This window comes from Syngnathus leptorhynchus, chromosome 12 (genome assembly GCF_054491065.1).
Source record: "Syngnathus leptorhynchus isolate UIUO chromosome 12, UIUO_Slep, whole genome shotgun sequence".
Taxonomy (NCBI): domain Eukaryota; kingdom Metazoa; phylum Chordata; class Actinopteri; order Syngnathiformes; family Syngnathidae; genus Syngnathus; species Syngnathus leptorhynchus.
In genome coordinates, this window is record NC_141206.1 from 8299115 (window position 1) to 8313890 (window position 14776).

At 41.2% G+C, this 14776-nt stretch overlaps 5 protein-coding genes across 9 annotated transcripts in view; 2 read left to right on the plus strand and 3 right to left on the minus strand.

Annotated features, from left to right (window-relative positions):
• Positions 1-7125, minus strand: part of LOC147048258 (transmembrane protein 132C) — an 82877-nt gene extending 75752 nt beyond the window's left edge. For all 3 annotated transcript variants that reach the window (XM_085925269.1, XM_085925271.1, XM_085925268.1), the window contains exon 1: positions 6894-7125. The gene's annotated coding sequence lies outside the window, so the exon portion shown is untranslated. The remainder of the gene's footprint in view (positions 1-6893) is intronic.
• Positions 6441-8203, plus strand: LOC147048259 (ubiquitin-conjugating enzyme E2 G1-like). The gene is made up of 6 exons (XM_085925280.1): positions 6441-6654; positions 6961-7063; positions 7152-7249; positions 7333-7511; positions 7590-7683; positions 7760-8203. Exons 1-5 carry the CDS (start codon positions 6612-6614, stop codon positions 7674-7676), a joined length of 510 nt encoding a protein of 169 aa, XP_085781406.1. The 5' UTR covers positions 6441-6611; the 3' UTR covers positions 7677-7683; positions 7760-8203.
• A 174-nt stretch (positions 8204-8377) lies between these two features.
• arpc3 (actin related protein 2/3 complex, subunit 3) lies at positions 8378-10115 on the minus strand. Its single transcript, XM_085925279.1, has 7 exons — positions 9969-10115; positions 9559-9658; positions 9247-9323; positions 9003-9071; positions 8806-8932; positions 8634-8728; positions 8378-8529 (listed from the first exon to the last, which is right to left on the minus strand). The coding sequence occupies exons 1-7, from the start codon at positions 9972-9974 to the stop codon at positions 8467-8469; spliced, it is 537 nt and encodes a 178-aa protein (XP_085781405.1). The 5' UTR covers positions 9975-10115; the 3' UTR covers positions 8378-8466.
• Positions 10116-10169: 54 nt separating this feature from the next.
• On the minus strand, positions 10170-12179 carry gpn3 (GPN-loop GTPase 3). Its single transcript, XM_085925275.1, has 8 exons — positions 12003-12179; positions 11786-11894; positions 11384-11551; positions 11181-11305; positions 10989-11104; positions 10767-10863; positions 10501-10629; positions 10170-10397 (listed from the first exon to the last, which is right to left on the minus strand). The coding sequence occupies exons 1-8, from the start codon at positions 12048-12050 to the stop codon at positions 10332-10334; spliced, it is 858 nt and encodes a 285-aa protein (XP_085781401.1). The 5' UTR covers positions 12051-12179; the 3' UTR covers positions 10170-10331.
• A 130-nt stretch (positions 12180-12309) lies between these two features.
• On the plus strand, positions 12310-14465 carry rnf170 (ring finger protein 170). 3 transcript variants are annotated; one of them, XM_085925277.1, is made up of 8 exons: positions 12311-12628; positions 12694-12884; positions 12975-13053; positions 13133-13262; positions 13358-13431; positions 13512-13643; positions 13774-14087; positions 14342-14465. In XM_085925277.1, the coding sequence occupies exons 2-7, from the start codon at positions 12745-12747 to the stop codon at positions 14041-14043; spliced, it is 825 nt and encodes a 274-aa protein (XP_085781403.1). In that variant the 5' UTR covers positions 12311-12628; positions 12694-12744; the 3' UTR covers positions 14044-14087; positions 14342-14465. The 3 variants fall into 3 exon arrangements, with proteins under 3 accessions (XP_085781404.1, XP_085781403.1, XP_085781402.1); XM_085925278.1 differs by having other exon boundaries at positions 12310-12628; positions 12710-12884; positions 13774-14465; XM_085925276.1 differs by having other exon boundaries at positions 12313-12628; positions 13774-14465.
• The last annotated feature ends 311 nt before the right edge of the window (positions 14466-14776 follow it).

Consider the following 14776-nt stretch of genomic DNA (forward strand, 5'->3'; position numbering starts at 1 on the left):
AAGAGAGAAATTACTTGAATGAATCTCGTCTCTGGCGGTCTATTATCGGTCCCGGCTCTCTCTCTGAGATTGGCCCCGCCGTGCGACCGTTCCCGATAGACCAAATGGAAAAGCAAAATGTCATATTTCCTCCACCACTCTTTAATTCATGAGTCCTTCCCGCCTTATCGGACCCGCCGGAGTCTTGACCTGTTTTACTTTCCGCTTGCGTCCATTGTGTGTGGGTGTTCTTCCAACCCCTTAAGACTTCTGTCTTTCCCTCACCGAACACCGCGCCGGGGCAAAGGGTCCCTCGGTTTCCCCCCCCCCGCGGTGCTGATAACACCTCACACATCCCGAGTCAAGGGGATGGGGTAGGATAAGGCTTTCAGACTTCAGAATTGCTTTTCTTAAAATTTGATTAGCATTTCATGGTGTTCCATTTTCTCGCCCTGCTCCAAGGGCAAGAAGTGGGATTATGCGGTCCGCTTCCCGTGCATGATGTTACGGAACAAATGCATTAGGAAAGGGGCCAGCGTTTGGGAAAACCGAGGCTACGCTTTGATCTTTCAGCCGTGGCGCCCTGCGACTTTGGAAAAAAAAGATAAATAATGAGTGGTTAATTGGGTGAATGGTGAAATCGACGCCACGTGGTGAGAAAGCCACCGTGCAAAAAAGATTTTGGTTTAGTCTAAATTGTGACGTCAAAAGAACAAAGCGTGTTTTCCACGTTCCGTACAAGTTGTTCTTTAATGCGGGAATGTCGGAGCCGATCTCGAATGACTCAGGGACGAGCGGCGTGGTACGTTCTGGTGATAGCGGCTGAGTTGAAAATGACCTGCTGTTTTTTTTTGTGTTTTTTTTTTCTTTTCTAAAATGTCGTAGCTGAAGGATTGCTGGCTTTGGCGACTGTGTTGTTCAATTTTTTTTCTTTTTTGCTGACTCATCATCTCTGCTACCATTCTGTTGTTTTTACATCATGGTCACCAATGGGAAGTTAAACTATCTTGGGAAAAAAGATCCATTGTGTTTGTTTTTACTTCAGACGCATATATCTACTAATTAGATTCTTTCCTATATTTTCATTCTTTTTTTTTTTTTTATAAGAACAGACTTGCCAGCGACAGATGAATCATTCACGGCCGACTGCAAACGCAATAACTTCTGGTCTTAACACTTAATAACAGGACAGCATAACATGATGTTATTCTTAATGTGATAATACACGCAAAGATTTAAGATGTTTTGTTTTGACAGCTGCGTGCAAGATGAGGTGGCAAGTATGAGCTATTATCCCGCCATGACTTCCCATCAATCATAGCGGGCGGAGTCATATTTAAAATGAAAAGAGGCACAGCTGCAAAGACGGCTCGGCTATCTGTCTTGTCCTTCATTATTGTTTTTATTCCCATTTGCATTGATTGGCTATGTAAAAAAATAAATGGCAGCTGAGAAAGGAAGATTTAGGAATTGGCAATTGTGGTCTGGAGGCAACGGTACGCTATAAGGACTGAGAATTTTGAATTAGCAAGCATCGACAGATTAATCGATGATTAAAATAATCCTTTGTGAGTCGCTCTGAACTCGAAAAATGATCGGAATCCGTATCGTGGATGATGGGTACTGGAATCGGTAGCATAAAATCCTGATCTGATACAACACTACAAAGCTCCAAATAATTTCTTATTTGAAGAGCAATTTTGTTCATCAGACTTCATTTGGAGGAACAATTCATTCATTTTGAGGAACAATTTCAGGTTCAGCCTTAGTCCAGCCTGGTCACAAGGAGGTCAAGTAGACTGCATCCATCAACAAAGAAAATACCGGATAGATTCCTAAATGGCCTCTTCCCAGCCCTTGCAGCCACTCCAGAGTGATGACGGCCTTGTCTGGGATAAAAACCAGATCCATCGGTGTGATTTGTGGTCAGTGTGGTTATTTCAATACCCGTCTATGGCTTGATAGATAGAGCCTCAACTTGATAAAGGGCCAATAACGATGAAATTGCCGTACCCTGCATCCATCGTGAAACCCAAGAGGGCTCGTTGTGCAAAGTAGACACAATCCAAACAAAACCAATTGTGGTAGAAATTATCACTGTCTTTGATCACGACGTCACATCTAGTTGCTTTTAAAAAAAACAGCAACCACAAAAAAAAAAAAAAATTCAGACTGCCACAGTAGATATCAAGGACCCAAATCAATAGGCCCATTTGAACTCAAATAAGGCGATTCACTTCGGCTTCACTTGACAGCTTCTCTCAAGACTGGAGTGCCCGCTGGATAACCGTTGTCGACAAGGGAGAGACGCTGTAATCGAAAGATCAGTAAACGCAAAAAGATCTGATGCCTAAGTCCATTCTCGCCGCGAGCTGTCGGATGGGAAAAACAAATCTGCATTTTTTTTTTTTTTTGCCTAAGTACCTGGCTCAATCTTTTTGGATTTTAAATTACAACAAAGGCACCTCCATATTCTCTGGGGAAATGTATCATCTTACCAACTGCATATATTTCGTTTCAATTGTAGCGAGTCAGGCGCCCAATATTGGCTGAGGCCGCAGGGAACTGCAGCCTCCCTCGTTCGTTCGTTCGTTCCTGCAGCGCTTCTATTGTAATTAGGAGCGTATTCGTTTTACCTGGGAGACAAGGGAGAGTGGCCGCTGGTATTTGATTGGCGCAAAACATTAGATGCGTATCCATCCAATTGAAGAGGCCAAGGTTGGATTTGAAAACAAATTGGAATTGAGACGTTCAGACTGTCGAATTTTGTTTTTTTTATCTGATCTGGGTAAAAAGATCGGAATTGAGCTGCAGTGTGAATGCAACCTTAGATTGAACCACTTTATGTTTTGGAACCGTTGCCAAGATACACTGGCCAATAGAAAATTAAATCTCTCAATAGTTTTCTGTAAATACTTATGTGGTGTATATATAAAAATATATTGGCCAATAAAAAAAATCAAATCTCTCAAAATTTTAAGGAATTTTTTTCAAAAATGCCGTAGTGTGGTAATCAATTCCAACAAATTCTGACTTCCTTATAAATTCAAATGACATCACCACCATAGGAACGCAACTGCGTGATAAACCTTGGACCATCCGTGTTGTCTTCTACACGATATCTACAAGATTGAAAAAGTACACGACGCTAGAAAGAAATCAGGCCGAGATGACAAAAAAGGAGGCGAGCAGACGGCGGGAAATGAAAATGTAAAACGTGTGACTTCCATCAGATTTGTACAGACCTCAAGAATAAGTAGAGTGCCAAGGCTTATTGGCGTGAGAGCCTAAATGTGATTACGCTAACCCTCGTTCTGCTTGCAACACCTGCGCTCATCATGTCAAGTAATAACCTCACATTCAGACGGAGATTATCCGTAATCTTATTTCTGCCTCTTGAGTCTCGGTCGCATTTGAAAACTGCCCGTACGGCAAATGAATTTGCATGGATTCCTTTCAATTAAACACACGTGGAATACTTTAGGCATCCCCAAAAACGGACACAGTTCAAAACAAACAAACAAATGACCTTGAAGGGGTTTTTCCTTTTCGATGTGTTAGCTATCAATCGCTAACGCTTAGCTAGCTTGTTTTCTCTCACAGGATGATCTGCGTAGCATGATACATTAACCAGGCCAATTGTGTTTTCATCCTGTAATCTCGCAAATCAATGTTGTTGTAGCCTTTTACGCGCACGCATAAAGTGGAACACTGATAAACACCGAACGGCTCCCGTTCGTGACCAGACACCAACCGAGAGGACAACAAGGGCATCTATTTCGGGTGTCCAGCCTGAGGGGGGCCGTATCTTATTTTACAATGTTGCGTTAAAATGGACCAAACGCCACGCGTGGTGCCATTAAGGGCCGCTGCGGAAAAGAGCCCACGACACACATTACGTTTAGCTTTTACGGTGCCATTTCATTTGTCGGAAGTTTAACATCAATGAGGACTCCTAAGGGTGGGACATAACGGGCACTCAAGGTTGTGAGCAGGATAATCAGAGAAAGGATTTACCGTATTTCCTAACTTCTATTCTGGTTTACCTTATTGGGAAAACATCTTTGTTTTTATTTAACTTTTGGTTTTTGTCTGAAGTATTTTGTTTTTGCAGGGATTAGTGAGTCCCAATTCCGGTTACTCATGGCCATTTAAAAAAAAAACACAAATCGAAGTCCTCCTTGGCAGTAGGTGGCGCTATAATGTGGCAGATTGACACATTTGCGTCAGAAGCAAAGGTCTTTCTTTACATTTTGCTCTTGTGTTAAATAAAAGTCCAAGAGGTATCGGTTCTCGGTATCGAGTACTCAAAGAGTAGATACTGGTATCAGTCTGAGGATTTTTAGATTATAATGACTTGTGAATCTACGCTCAAGCAAACGTCACAGTCCCATATTTTCTAACTATTTTGCACTTCTTATAGTTTGTACAAAACCCTTTTTACAACCCAGTTACAGATTAAAATCACACACTGCTAAGTAAACGCCCAGCTACCTGTTAGTCATTTTCGACTGGACCGATAATTTCCGGCCAGATTGGAGTACTCCATTTATGTCTACGTAGGGGCGAGTGAATTTACATTAAGGCAGGATGCAATCAGTCCTAGCTGGGAGGTCATGCTCTGGCCCCGCGGGGGTGTAACGCTCCATTATTTCAATGAGGGCATATCAATGGGAAAATAAGCACAATCAAGAGGATGGACAGGTCAATCAAACGGGAACACCAGATGGAGAAAAAAAATCACCAGCGGTGATTGTGGCCTTTCAAATATATGCCTGACTTTGGTTGGAGTCTTCATATATTATGAGCCGGCGTTTGTAATTCTTTAAACGTTACGGACAGTGAGAGAGCAGTGAGACTTTCCCCAAAGATTATAGGAGGACAGAAAAAGTCTTATTCTTATCTTACATATTTGCTTTGCTGGGATAAAGAAAAGTGTTGTGGGTGTTGGAATTTTCTCGTCTGTGTGTTTGACTTGTACAAATGGAGAGTAATCTTTCATGCTCACTTGCCGTGTTTGGAAAGATGGGGAAAAAAGGAGATAGCAAAAAAAAAAAAAGTATGTAGGGTCTGCCTCGCTGATTCAGATCTCAAAAAGTTTTCTCTGAGTGGGTGCTCTATCTTCTTCACATATTTCCACAACATGAACATTAGAGACTCTTCTCTATGAGTGTGAATGGCTGCTTGTCCAACTGGTGATCAACCAGTGCAGGGGACCACCGCCTTTCGCCAAAGGTTAACTGGGATAGGCTACTACCTAACTAAAGTGCCAATCTCATAAACTCAACAAAAAAATAATGTATAAATGTTGAGGTCAAGGTAAGCTTGGCTGCAAGGACAGCGGCTTTTTGTTGAATATCTGTGACACGCTGCCCCCTGGTGGGAGCTAGCAACAGTGCAGGTTCCACTGAAGAATTAAAAGTAACCTTTAGTTTTCATTTCCTCTTCTTTTTGTCACTATTATTATTTGTATATATTTATTTTTTATTATTGTAATTTGTATTTGTGCAATAGATGAGTACAAAAAGTCAACGTCTCGATTGTGATGTCAGAATGAATTGTTAAAAAAAAAAAAAAAAGTTCCTGCCATGAACCATTGCAACAATTCCAATCAACAATATACCTTCAATTTAAAGTGCAAGCAACTTTCAATCTCAGCAAATTGTTTTAGATAAAAGCGATGATGATTAATGGCGGGTTGAAATGAACAACATTCAGTGACCTTTGAGGCAACCTTTATTGAAGATGCCTAACCTTTTCTTAGAGAGAAAATTCTCATTGCCCGAATCTGTTCGAGGAATAATAATGCCACTAGTTTTTTTTTGTTTTTTTTAACCCTCGATGTGCTTAAATTACTGCTTGCTCACTGATACTTAATAGTTCCATTACTTCCCCTTGTAAAAAGTGGGCCTCTGCAACTATTTTGAAAATTTTAAAAAATCTGCGTTTTAGACTCAAGCCTCTATTATTGTTCTTGCTGGGTTGTTTTTTTTAAATCCTGCAGGTACAAGATTTCTTCAGGCATAAAATATTTTTGCAAATTTGAATCAGAAATAGCATCATTGATTCTATTTTAGAGTTGCTGAGTATGCTGACAGCCTGATGCTCCACCTTTTTTTGCAATCTTGACTGTTTTTCTGAATTTATCGCAATGAATTTAACCCGACAAACCCGAAATCTCTCAACAACAAAAAGAGCGCTTCGGAAATTGCCGAGGTTTGCCGGACTCACCCGAAGTAACCCGAAGTAACCCGAAGTAACCCGAAGTAACCCAAAGTAACCCGAAGTAACCCGAAGTAACGCGTGTGGGTCCTGTATTTTTGCCTTATTTCAGTGAGACAAATTTTACTATCAAACGTCATATATCTGGAATTCTAACCTGTTTGTTTTTTTTAATACTGACGGAAAATAGTTGTCTCTTAGACTTCCGGTGAGCTTTTCACCCGACGCGTTTATTTTGAAAGAGCGTCATACCGCTTTTTACAGCCAGCGACGTCCGCTTTCCATAATTAGAGAACGACGAAACGTGGATGTTGTCAAATGTCTTATTTACCAGGATCTGTTGCCTGACTATTTAACTGAAAGTTCCTTTAAATAGCAAATTGGGAAGATTTTAAGTCAGGGTAACAAAAATGACGGGACAGTCGGCGTTGTTGCTACGTAAACAATTAGCAGGTAAGTTAGCAAAGCAGTGCTACTTCCAACGAGAGGCACAGCTCGCTAATAACTACAACAATTTGTTTAGTTAAGATACATTTCTGTGTAATTCTGTGATAGTTAAACAAGAGTTAGCACTTGTAAGATTAGCTAGCCGCACTTGCTCAATCACTGGCTTTGCACGTGAAGTTCTCTGCGTGCACGAGGACCAGTGAAAGGATTCGATCCCCTGTTGTGCAGTCGGCGGTGTTGTTTACCTGTTATTTACCATTTTCTTGGCAATGCATTGGGATCACGTCTCAGTAAACAATTATAACCTTTCAGATCTGAACAAGAACCCCGTGGAAGGCTTCTCGGCTGGTCTTGTGGACGATAATGACATCTTTCAGTGGGAAGTGGTCGTTATTGGACCACAGGACACACTCTTGTAAGTGATCATCCAGTCATTGCCTTGGAAGTGCTTGGGAGGAAAAAATAAAGTGCTTGAAATTGAACTGCTGGGTTTTATTTTGTAGTGAAGGAGGGTTCTTCAAGGCCTCTTTAACATTTCCAAGAGATTATCCTTTGAGACCACCAAAAATGAAGTTTATCACAGAAATCTGGCATCCAAATGGTTTGTAGTTTTTGATTTTATTCATGTGTGACGTCATCCACTACTAAAAGTCAATTTAAGTAATGAGTTGTCTTTTTGGCCAGTTGCAAAAAACGGTGACGTATGCATATCAATCCTGCACGAACCCGGAGAAGACAAGTATGGGTATGAAAAACCGGAGGAACGCTGGTTGCCAATCCATACGGTGGAGACCATCATGATCAGCGTCATCTCCATGTTGGCAGACCCCAACGGCGACTCACCCGCAAACGTCGACGCGGCGGTAAGTTGATGAGCGATCGTCGGTACCTTTCGTGGGAAAGATCAAATGTTCGCATGTGTACGTGTGGCGCCTTTGCAGAAAGAGTGGCGTGACGATCCCAGAGGTGTTTTTAAAAAAAAGGTTGCACGCTGTGTGCGGAAAAGTCAAGAGATGGCTTTTGACTGACGTCTCAGTAAGTACAACAATTTCAAACGTGATTAAGTGGCGGATAATCAGCGAGAGTTTGATTGGCTTATGTCATTTTTCAGATTAATCGAGTTGCTTTGGTGAAGAATGCTGAGCGATACAACAGAGTCCACTTCGGAGTTCTGACCCATCATATTTCCGGACTTCAAAAGATTTAGCAATTTATCAGCAAAAGCCATCAGTTGTTGTTTTTTTCTTGTTTTTTCAGAATCTCAATCCATGCACCGTATTCATATTTTAGTTTTCCCTTCATATAAAGTATTTATTTTTAAACAAGAACCAGTTTTTTTTTTTTTTTAAGAAATCTGCCACTGAGCCATACAGTGCCTTTTATAAAACCAAACTGAGGGCTAGTGTTATAGAAAAACAAAAAGGGCATATCAGAATAGAATGCATGTCGTTTACAATCTTTGCTGTGGCGAGTGTTTATTCAATAGAGTAGTTGTGTGAAATTGATTTGTTTTGGAGGATAGTGTTGTTAAATAAATTCAACCGTTACCAACTCATTTGAATGCTTTTACAAGTGCGTTATTTTTTAAATGGTTTGAACATTTTATGATTTAAAAGGATCACAGTCAATTCAAAATCAACAACATTGTCCCGCATCCACAATAACTTTATTGAATTAAGCACCAGCTCAATTGAAACGTACAACACGTCCTTAACAACTCAAGAGTATAAAATTGCACTGCAAAAAGCACAAATCCGATCTTAAGAAATAAAGCGTCTATAAGGCGAGGTGCGGATGTGCACCCCCCCCCCCCTTGGTTTACTGCCCTGGAGCAGACAAGCTCTTGTTCATGAACTGCTTCTTGACAAAACACATCCACCACTGTAAGAAACAAACGGAGCAGCATGCTTACAATTCTTTGAGAGCAAGAAGATCATTTGCTCCATAAATAAGTGCACTTTGACATTTCGGATGTGTAGTCTCACCTTGCTGGGTTTGTCCGTCACGGGGTCGAACACACGCTCGCATAGCCTCAAACCGGTCTCCTGTCTGATCTGCTGGAGGTAAAGCCTCATTGTGTCTGGACAAGGTTGGAGAACATCAAGAGATTATGTTTGACCACAAAGATTGTTTGCATGTTATTGGTTTTTATCTCACCTTCCTCCTGCCTGTTAGCGGGCTTGGCGTACATGGCGTTGAGCGGAAAGCCGGGCTCTCCTGGAATGGGGAAGTTGGTGATGCCAAGCGTGTACATCTCCTTCTCCCCTTGGCCCCTGGAACTGCACTGCAAAGGGGAACGCGCAAAAAACACTTAGACAAGCTATCCGGTTGTGTTGGTGGATTTTTTTGGTCACCTTTTGCAGCTTTTTTAGACACTCAGAAATATAGAGTGTGATGTAGATCAATGTCCTGTCTGCCTCGTTCTTAAAGAAAAAAAAAAAAAAACACATTAAATGCATTCATGGAGCAGAACTGCAAACATTTCTCAACTTCCATTCTGGGCAATGAGAGGAAAGCAAGCTAGGGCATGTAAAGGAATGAAGTGCGCACAACTACATTGACGTTGGAAAAATGCATCTCGCTGGTGCAGCGTCTCACCTTGATTTCGTAGTTTTTGAAAAAAACATTCGCCTTGAAATAGTAGATAGCCTCGTCGATGATGTCAGAATCGATGCCTGCGATTGAATAAAAACAGGCTGCTTGATAATCTGGTTTTTTTGCAATCATGCCATAAAGTATTTATGCAGTTTTGTCTCTTTGGAAAATAGTATTATTAGTATGTCCCCCTGTTTGAAAAGATCAGTGCCTCATCAGGATTGACCATCACCTAGATAATTATTCTGTAAACAGGAAGTTGACCACAGAATATTCAACTAATCAAGTTCGAGTAACAGGAAATAATACACTTACCATCTCCTCTCGCTGGTCCCTTAAACTGAGTTTTAAGGGGCATTAAAGCCATGTTCCCCACCGACCTGGTGTTCTCCTCCTGCATGGTTGAATGATAGGCCTGACAAGAGAGGTTCAACATATCTGCTGACAAATCCCAAACTCTAAGCGTCTGCTTGCATTCCTGCCAAAATGTCGCAATTTTACTGCAGCTAGGCCGGAATAATTGTTTGCATTGACATTTCTAAATAAGGTTAAGTATCAGTAGATACTGAATAAAACGCTTACAAGCCATTTTATTAAAGGAGCGACTGCTAACCCTGCTAGCCAGCGATGCTAACATCATAGATAGTACGCTCAACGGCGTCCCTTTGATTTATTTGCTACCTTTTCGGGTATCAACCGACTATAAAAGAGTGGAATGCACTTACCGGCATGTTGAGAGACAAATAATGTAATTCAACCACCTTAGCGACGAATATTAGCACCGTAAGATGCTGCTTCCGCTTGTCCCACCCTTCTGTTGAAACAGGAAGAGGCCACACGGTATTTTGCAAAACAGACGCAAGAGGGCGCCATAAACACCCAAGAACACGAAGTTGCAGTTTGGAAGTTGATTTATTCTTAAAAATAATATTTAAAACGTATTTTACACCAAACTAAACGTTTCTATTAATAACAAACAGGATAAATGTCAACAACACAAGTCCCTCAGCCATTGGGCTGCACTTCCTAGTTCTTCATAGGCATTTTAGAGAGTCCAAATAGAACATGAAGTCCTGAAGTGACATTTCTCAGCTTTCCACTTGACCTTGAAATAACTCATCAAAATTGTTTTCACCGGGATCTTCATCAATCTCCTGGAAAAAAAATAAAGACAATGGGTAAAGTGAATTGCTATTGTATCAAAACATGCATCCCGTCATAAACCAAGGACTCCCTATAAAAGGAACTATGTGTTACCTTTGGCTCCTTGACTTCCAGATCCTCTCCGTACTGAATTGAGAAGTCAATATGTTGTAGGACTATGTTGATACCTTCATCATCTGTGCGATCAAAGGGCAGAAATCTCACCAAACTGTAGTCATCAATCTGGAGTCAAACAGAAAACTTTCAAAAGCAACCAACTGGGGAATCAGTTCATTTAAGAGTCCTTTCCAAATCTGTGCAGTTTAATTTCCATAGCAGCAGATGCTTCTGTGTCATCAGCATCAGATCAACCGGCTTACCAGTTCGCAAATAGCTTTGGTCAGCTTCTTAAACTTTTTACTTCGGATGGTGTCAGAGTTATCTGACATCATGGAGTACACATCAGGATCAAGGTACCTTGTGAAAACAGGGAGAGACACTTTCAAAATGTAAAATATTTCTGGTTGTTTAATAAGCTACTTATGGTAATAAGATGAAAAATGAGGAAATGTATTGCAAGGCGAGCTAAAATTGCAATTTACTGTTCAATTTCTTTCTTGGCTTTAGGACTGAGCAGATCCATTTTGGTCATGATGTTTACTTGGGGAATCTCCAACGACACCATGGCGCTCAGGGCCGCCATGACACCCGAGATGAACTGCGGTCAGAGGAACGATCATGTCAAACTATGAACATCTAAAATGGTGCGTTCAATATGGAAAACAAAATGCAACCTTGAAGGACTCCACCATAAACTGGGAATCCACCAGGAAGACTCCGCACACCCGAAACTCCCACTGTTGTAGTTGTTCCACCAGCTGCTTCATGACAGGCAGGTGAGTATACAATTCAATTTGACCTGAAAAAGGAAAAATTGTTCATCTTAAAAGGGTGCAAACTGGTTTTAAATGGTGAACATTTGTTTTTGTATATTCACCTGGGCAGTCGAACAAGATGTAGTCATCCTCGACGTGACCCAAGGCTTCCCCCAACCAGTCAAAGTTGTTGACAAAATATTCCATGCAAAAAACCAAACCTCCATTGGGGCCAAACTTGAGAGATTTATCTTCCATCACATCGTCTACCTGGATGAGTTCACGGATGTCTGACAACACAGATACCACATGGTTCAGTTTTCTTTATATGGCAGTGAGAGATTACAAGGATTAAAAAATACCGGGGGCTCCCAAATTTAAATGCAGGACCCAAACTTTGTCACAGCTTCATTTTTAATGGCTCACTGATTGTTTAAAATAAAAATGTATTGAGCACCAAACTGATTTTTACCTAGTGAATTCATGTTTACATTCTATTATTGAAGTCATATCACCCCCCTCACCTGCCATAACAGGGTAGTCAAAATACTCCGCTGCAGGGTCCAGATTGACTACTTGAACAGAACGATTCATAGCCTCAAAGTGTTGGATCATCCTGGCGCAGTAGGTGCTCTGTGAAGTCAAACAAAACAAAACAAAACATAGCACATGCATCTTGATCTGTTGTTAGCTTAAGAGCTAACTAAGCTATGATGTCATTAAATTGGTCGGATCAATCACCTTGCCGCTACCCGCTGGGCCCATCACCATTTGAGCATAACGAGGCATTTTTTTTTTTTTTGCCACAAATCAATAAGTATATTTATTGTTGTGAAACTATCTCCCTGATGGAGATGATAGCATTTTGCATAAAGAGTCGAGTGGAGGCCAGGTACTTCTTCGCAAGTGATTGTTGAAAGTCATATTGCTGTTAATGTACACTACTGCCGTCTAGCGTTAAGACTCTGAATTACCAGCGTCGCTGCTCTGATCAGAGATGTTCAGAGAACAAGATGACACGCTACGTAAATGAGACCATAAAATTACGCAGGTACAAAATTACAGAAACCTGGTACGTTGAACCGGAAGATCTCCTTCACAGAACATATTTGAAAAATACTCAAGACGTTTGTCGGCGATCGCAGCTAGCGAGTTCTTGCTTCTTGAAGCTAACACCAACCGAAATTCTGTTAATGTCATTTATTTAGCGTACGAGGACTTTTGATACATTTAGCAAGTATAGTCATTGTTCAATTGTAACCCTAAAGTCATGACAGACCGAATTTACTGGCGGGTGTTGTTTAATAAACCCAGAAAGTAAAATTATTTTACACACCAGCTCCAGACATAGTTGGTGGAACTAAAAGGTGAGTACATAGACGACAACACAAACCTGGTTGTATTAAGTTATGTTGTAACAAATGAGATGTAGTGTGATTATACTACAGTCATGGAAGTAACGATCGGGTTATGAGTGTGGGCGATGGAGGACAATCAGTGTGGGGACGTGGACTATCTCATTCAAGATGAACACACGTTAATCGAAGGCGTGAGCAACCAAGTTTTGTTTGTTGTGGTACTCACCATCACCTTCCTGGCAGGCTTCCTCACGCTGCTCTGCAGGTAAACAAATACAGCTAAAGATGATGTTGCATCACCTGAAATCACATTGCTGAGTTGTTGTTATTGACTACATACATATTGATATTTCAGAGAGGATCAGCAGCCGAATATTCACCCCGAGAATCAAGAGCATGTTCGAGCTGTGCGACAACAGCTTCAAACAGAGCAGGTTTGCCGGCTGTAATAAATATGGATTGTTAGTCATCCAAATTATAGCGATGTAGCGTTTTTATTTGTTTGTATCCCAGGAAGAAAATTCCCAGCCGCAAAGTCCCCAGCCGGAAGCCAGGCAGCAGTATTACAGAGACATGTCTTGCCCGGTGTGTTTACAACAAGCTGTTCTACCCGTCGAAACCAATTGCGGTCATCTTTTCTGTGGTAAGGATGTCGTAATGCCAGTCAAGAAAATGGCAAACTGATATCGGAAAAGACAAACTGTCGGAATTGAATCGGGTCATTTCTTTGTCAACCAGGTTCCTGTATTATAGCCTACTGGAGATATGGCGCCTGGTTGGGTGCCATTAACTGTCCCATATGCAGACAAATGGTGACACATTGATTTCTTTAAAATATTTATTTGTAAAAAAAACTATACGACATTTTTTTTACGCTCCTCCTTGTGTCCAGGTCACATTGCTCTTCCCGCTGTTCCATGAGAATGCCGCTCCTCAGAGAGTCCAGGATGGTGAAGCAGAACCTCTGCTCATCCTCAGAGACATCAATGATTACAACCGTCGCTTCTCGGGCCAGCCAAGATCTGTGAGTTTTTAGTTTTGTAGCAAAAGTAATAATAATAATAATCACAGGGAGCCTCTAGATTTAATTTAATAGAAGCTAATTATTATGTCCCATTGTCACAGACTTGTTCTCCCGCTTTTTGTTTTCACAGTTGATGGACCGGCTGCGTGACGTTCCCACCCTCCTCCGCCACGCTTTCAGGGAGATGTTCTCCATGGGCGGCCTGTTCTGGATGTTTCGAATCCGAATTATCCTCTGTCTGGTCGGAGCACTTACCTATCTAGCGTCGCCGCTCGACATCCTCCCCGAGGCGCTTTTCGGCCTCCTCGGATTCATGGACGACTTCTTCGTCATCCTGCTCCTCTTCGTCTATATCTCGATTATGTACAGGGAGGTGGTCACGCAGAGATTGAACGGCTAGTGCGGCTCCGGCACATTTTGCAACCAGGAAATTGAAGCTTGAAGGTAATTTGCGTTATGTTATAGAACTTTGTTTACAGCGGATTCAACATCAATAAAAATGTTTGATTTATAATGGGTCAAATTCATATGCCACTTTTTTGGACTCTCAAAGACAAGGCTTATGAATTTGTAGAAATGGACGTTGTGTGACACTCACAACCTGTTCAGTGACTTTACATTTGTTTAATTTGTTGAATATTCAATTGATGTAAAATCATTCATTATCCTTAGCAGCCATTGAATGTTTTTACTTGCAGGAATTTTCTATATTGTTGCACTTGTGACTACGAGCTGCTGCTTACTGTAAACTGGACAATTGGTTTGTATTGGTAACCTGCAATTGAGAAATAAATGTGACGCTTGAGCAATGTGCAATTATGACATTTGGGACTTATTGCCTTTGACTTCTCTCATGTGTTGTGCCTGTTTCTCATTTTGTCTTTTTTTTTTTTTTCTGGGATACTTTAAACTGGTTGGGCAAGAGTGCTGACAGTGTGACTCTAGAGTCAAGGCCAACCCCGCATTCCTCACCACCATTATAATAAATGAGCATCAACCATTGATACAGTCCAAGTGATTAATAGTGCGAGTCATCATTTTGGAATCAACTACGAAATTGTTACTCACTGGGTGTGGGAAACACTTATGCAACAAAACAGAAGATTGTAATGCAAATGGTGAGGACACCATTA